This window comes from Lingula anatina, chromosome 9, assembly GCF_051362555.1.
Source record: "Lingula anatina isolate TDL-2025a chromosome 9, LinAna3.0, whole genome shotgun sequence".
Lineage (NCBI taxonomy): Eukaryota > Metazoa > Brachiopoda > Lingulata > Lingulida > Lingulidae > Lingula > Lingula anatina.
The window spans coordinates 5474364-5480363 of NC_141775.1; the positions used below are offsets into that span (position 1 = coordinate 5474364).

Here is a 6000-nt window from a genome sequence, read left to right on the forward strand (position 1 = left end):
TAGCATTAGAGATACCCCCTCTCTCCCCCCCCCCCCCCCAAAAAAAAAAAAATTTAAAAAACGGTAGCACAGACAAACTAGAGAGGTCTGAACATATTTCATTCCCTGCTCTATATAATAGAGTAGAATTTCCCCGTATACCGTTGTTATGATTACATACCCCTCTTCCCAACCCCCTTCAGCAAATACGTGGGACCTTCAAAAGTGTTTAATCTAAATATCAAGCAATCTACGTTTAAAAAGTTGCCAAGGTTGTTATTTCTTTCCAACCAGTGTCCCGTTACAATTCGGTTCCACACTAGGCTTGCAAGCACCACTGGCACAATTTCAACGTTGTGTGAGATAAGAAACCGTGCGTGGCTGAAAAATGGGTTCCCAGCTATCTGAACGGTATCAGGGTGTGCTTAAATTCCGTGCAAAAGCATGTCATATTAGAACAATATGCCAGTTGGGGAAACCGTAAAAGTCCTGTGGTACTTCTATGCTCGATAGATAACTTGGTGTTAAAGTGTAGATATAACCAGACTTGTATTGAGATCTGTAATTTCTAGCTGACGCTCATTGACTTTAATTCCAAAAAACACGTGAAATAGTTATTACGGATGAGTTTTAACTTTAAAAATGTTTGAAAGATCTTTAAAACCATGGCTGTCTTAAAGTGTGCCCTTGGCGATCTCCGCGCAAAAACAAATCTTGTTGATACATTAAGACATGTGGTTTGTCGTTTAATATTTTTTAAACAAGGATTTGGTAGCAGATATGAAAATTATCTATATTTATTTATTTTATTTTATTTTTACAACAACAAAAAAGAGATGGATTGATAGAATTGTAAATGACAGCAACAGACTTAGAATGCTAAACAACAAGAATGATATTGTACATTACAGGTAAATTATATGAAAGGCCAAATGAAAGTAAGAGGTAAAACGTGCTCAGTTGTTGAAAATAATGAAAATTCTATTAAAATGTATTCGTTTCTATTCCAGCCACCCCACCGGATGAGTAGAAAGTCGTCAGTGAATTGCCTTCAAAGAAAAAGACACCTCAGAAGAAGTGGAAGGTCGCCGGTAAATAACATCCATCGATGTGTGCCCCACTGAAACATGCGCGAAGCGGCAACAAGAATGTGTCTCGAAATGAAACGCGAAAAAAAAGTTACGTGACTTAGCCCCACTTTTTTGTTGGCAGCAAAGTGATTAGTCTGTATCCAAAACGTGGGGGAATAGGCCTATGCCGTACAGTTTGCTCAAAGACCAAAATGCTAGCAGACGACAATTTCCAATTCAGACATGCGTGTTTCGTTTCAAATGGAAAGGTGTCCGCACAAGCGTGAATGTAATGCAACAATTGGATATAGGCCTACCTATCCAATCAGTTACGAAGAATTCAATGTATCAGGATTGAAACTAATATTAACAAGGAAAATTGAACATGTTGGTGGAAAAAAAGGATTTGTGATCTAGTAAATCCTGATAAATCCTTGAAACGTTCGCCGAAGAAAACACGAATTCAATAATCGCAAATTTGTAGTATGTAGCTTTAACAGTGCCTAATCAGTTTGACACAGGGAATAGTATTAATTTGCCACAGGGACTTAGACACGAAGTGGCTTGACAAACAAATGTCAAAGGAGAGCATAATTCATCACTGAGGAGACGCAAACCTGAAATAGTTTGTTATTTGTTTAATTCATCTTTTATGGCTACTCTTTCGTGTGAGAGATGAAGATGTTACGTCTACAATGTCACCTTATTTTAATGACGCCTCTATACCGTAGATATCATCGTAGTAATGCCGTTTGTAGAACAAACATTGTCGCTACTAGTAAATTGGAAAATAATAAATAAGCAGTGATAACTTAAAAAATGTTTGTTGCGGATTAATCGTGCAAGGATCTGTTAGATGTGACAGTAGTTTTGTAAAGAAACCTTTAGGTGGCTGAGAGAGGGAGGATGTGGGGGTCAAATCAAAATATTCACGACAGAGAAATCGCACTGCAGCATCTTATTCAACAATTATCGTAAACTACTTGATATTGTCGGTAAATAGGTGGATTCTCAGCTGGAATCCCTCTTGACTGAGGGCTGGAGCATTTTATACACTACAGATGGCGTTAAAAACAACGGTATATAGAACCCATTTATAGTGTACATACAGATAAAGTTTATTGTAATCAAACACAAAACTACCGTTTTGTCTTTGAACAATATATTACAGAACAATACCATCAGAGGATTAAGTATGACGAAATAAAATTTATATAGCTTTATGAACAAACTTCACCCGTTGTAACAACGTAGCCTACGAATGCGCCGTGAGAGCGACTGGCGTGTCAAAGCAGAGCGGACGAGTGTCCGATGTCAGTCACATAATATGTTCTGGCAGTAGTTTATAAACAACTTGCCACCCGCCAGCATAGCTGATTAGTTGCCGGTAGCTCATATAACTTTCCCCGGCGTTCCTCTCTTCAGACCTGTGCGAAATGGACACTTTCACCTCTACTGTAAATTCCCTTATATCCAAGTGCTTTAGTTTTTATTGCTCCTCTTTTGGGGATTTGATATTAATTCAACTTTTTTTTTCTGTTGAATTGTCTGCATAAGCTGATATTCCAATCACGGTTTCTTTCCCAAAGTTCTATTTCCGTGTTGTACAACAATCATTTTATTTAGAACAAGATGTAAACTAAAAGTTCGCTGTAATGGAAAAGTTTGCAGCATTTCTCATATTTCATTAATCTTCCAACACTTGTTGAAACAGGGAAAGAAACCATTTTGCCAACTTCACCGAACTTATTGGGAGTTTTCCACAAACTTTCCCGTTGAGAAGGTAGGTCCGCAATACAGATGTTAATGGTTTGGTGCAATATGTAGTCACATGTAGTGAACATTTCAGCTGTCTGTCAATGACATCTGCAAATGTCCGGCAAATATCTTGGTTAATGAAAGGAGAGTCCATCTCGGTTCTGGGAAGAAACCGGTTCCAGACATCTTGATGGCCCTACCCGTATGTACTAATAGTGATTGTTTCATCCTAGTATGTTAAACGCTTTAACTTTTGATAGAACCAAGGAGTCTGTTGTAACTCCCTGATAGAACCACCCTGAAGCTGAAGCGTTCTAGGAACGACTCCTCTATAACCTAGACGATGGTTTAAGGTAGACCCGTAGTCGGGAAGATGGAGGGGGGGGGGGGCGAAGGAACGGGGACATCCTTATATTCTGAAGGTTTATTGTTTGCAGGGTTCAATATTTCGAAGACTGTTCCGCAAAAGACCCTCGGAATATAGGTATACACCCAAAGGAACTGCCATTTGGTCTCAAAAGATCATCTCTAGCTAGATCAATTAAAGGGGTAGGCCTAAAAAGATCCGCCTCTTTAGAAAAAGACCCCCTCCAACCCACTAAAACTGCACGTCTGGTATAACCGTCATGGTGGAGAATTTAGCAATTATCTGACTTCCTCCAGGAAATGTTTCATTTATTTGAATAAGAAAGAGTCGTTGGTTTTCTTATCTGACATTCAAGGTGACTTCATCCAGAATGTATTTTTTTTTTAATTTTGGGGACAGGAATGATAGCCTGTTATCCTCAGTGCCGAATGCAGCCTGTTGCCAAAAGTAAGAGTTAGTCGCGGTAAGTTCACAGAATTAACAACCCGACAGAACTTGTGTTGAAGTGCTCGGAAATGGTTTTATAGACAAACATGTGAAAGCACTTTGGCGTGTTGTCTTGGTATTTTCTGAAGTTAAAAGCATTGATATGCAGCAGCTTACGCGTAGGATATCGCTGTCAGAACATAGGCAGAGCTAGTATTTAAAAACGGGTGGCCGTGGTTATATTTGTAAACGACTTAAAGTGCATTTCAATTAAATTTAGCTGCGTACAGTGTGTCAATTGACACTATATGCGTTCATTTTAAGTAAGAGGAATACACATCTTCAAAATATTTGAAAAATAATATCAGTAAGCCGGTTCGGGTGACACAAATATCACAGGATTCATCTCACCAACATATTGTTAAAGGAGGCTCAGACAGGCGCGCTTCATAGACCTTAAAAATACTTATTTGTTACGAGTTTCGAGCATTTATTCCCCATGCCAAAATTACCCGACTGACATCGAACGGTACACGTCAACGTTGATCGTGTTGAGTTTCTTAAATGTGTTAGGTGTGCTTTGAGAGCAGAGGATGAGGAGAGATGATGCTCCCCTACGCCAACACAACAGTACTCTCTACGGGAGAGCGCTCTAACTGTTCTGGCAGTTACAAAAAGGGCAGCGATTTTGTAACTGTCAGAAGACCTAGAAAGTGGTTAAGAGTTACACAAAAGATGATTGGTATAACTGTTAATATACACTGACCGGGATACATTTAGTGTACACCGATTACCCCCCCCCCTCCCCCCCCCCCCCCAAGTATGTTTATTCAACACTGTATAAGATACTCAAGTTTCTTTACATGAATTTTAGAATATCCTAAGAGACAGAGTGGCACACACTGTGCAACACTTCTGACGAAAGAGAGCAAAATGCATCAGTTTTGTGACATTTTGATTTATTTTTCAATTTCTTATACGGCTTTTCTGTCATTTTCCCACCTGGTTAGAGAAACCTACCTGACCTGATTTTCACAAATAGGTAATAACGATTAATTTATGGTAAAAATCACTGAAATAAGTTTTGAGTGACAAAAATATCCAAACACGAAATAAAAACACATATCAGTCCTCGCCTCGTGTCTTTTTAAAACAAATAATTGACGCTCTCCGGTCTGATAAAACAAATTAATCAGTTATTCGGTCCAAACCACTGTAAAACACAAATCCCATATGCCCCAAGTATTAGGGTTAGCTTTTAAGTCTGCTAAATGAATCAAGCGGGCAGCAAGTGCTTCCTCCTTCACTAATAAATGGCCAGATTATACTTTAAAAATACATGTAGCACTAAACGAGTGGTCGCCAGATGTTTCAAAGGAGGGTTCTTTTTTTCGGAACTTTTTATTTATTTTTATTTCTTGCTCCCTAAAATGGACCAATTAGAGAAACAGCATAGAAGCTTGAACAGATTTTGATTTAGAAGGATCCTTACACCGAACCTCCAGTGTCTACGGGCGGGACTATGTATCGTTATATATACAGCTGTATATATTCTTAACAGCCATGCAATCAGTATCTACACTTTGTCTCTTCCTCTCTCCATTGTGAAGTCTGACCATGCCTCCGATAGAGCAAAGGGCTTTATTTTGGTCCCTCCCGAGTAAACCAACAATGTTGTGCTTGCTTTCTCCACTCCATGTATTTTCATCCTACTTTTTTCTCTCTCATTTCAAATGAATTTCACCCCCAAAATATTGTCATTTACGTCTGTGTTAACACTGTAAGCAAAGGAACATGAGTATAGAAAAACAATGACACCCATACTGACAATTGTTCCAGGGCACGTTTAATGAAAATGAATACCCGGCCCGCGTGCAATCAAGTTCCATATGTATTATGCAATCTATTTGGCGTATACGAATACAATGGTCGTTTATGAAGACCCTTTTTTCCACGAAACCAGAAGAAAAGCAATTTATATTCCGTGACAATGTCTTAAATAAGCAGCGCCATTAATTGACTTTATAGTAATTTACCAGGTTAACGTTGTGTTTAAGAAAATGGCTTCCAAGAGAAAAGTGTAATTTTGCAAGCAATTATCAGAAAAGATGTCAATATGGTGAGATAATGTAGATATTATGGATCTTCTTTTTACCAACACAGAAGAACAATTAGGTAATTTGTAAGTGAAGTCCTCTGGAAAATGCTTTGGGTAGGAATCAATTTAATAAGGCCGATATATATACATCCATTGCCATATAGTGAAACCACATACGGTGCACACTAACATACCTTTACATTATTTAAGTTATATAAAAGCATGCATTCCACACGGATTTTTAATCCACTGCCGAAACCCTGTAATAGGGAAAAAAAACATTCGTTCAGATTGAAAACATG

At 38.5% G+C, this 6000-nt stretch overlaps 1 protein-coding gene across 1 annotated transcript in view; it reads left to right on the forward strand.

The window, feature by feature from the left end:
• Positions 1-1869, forward strand: part of LOC106164491 (segment polarity protein dishevelled homolog DVL-3) — a 77795-nt gene extending 75926 nt beyond the window's left edge. Inside the window, exon 17 of the mRNA XM_086995107.1 lies at positions 990-1869. Within this exon, the coding sequence (XP_086851233.1) occupies positions 990-1009 (20 nt within the window). The 3' untranslated portion in view covers positions 1010-1869. The remainder of the gene's footprint in view (positions 1-989) is intronic.
• The last annotated feature ends 4131 nt before the right edge of the window (positions 1870-6000 follow it).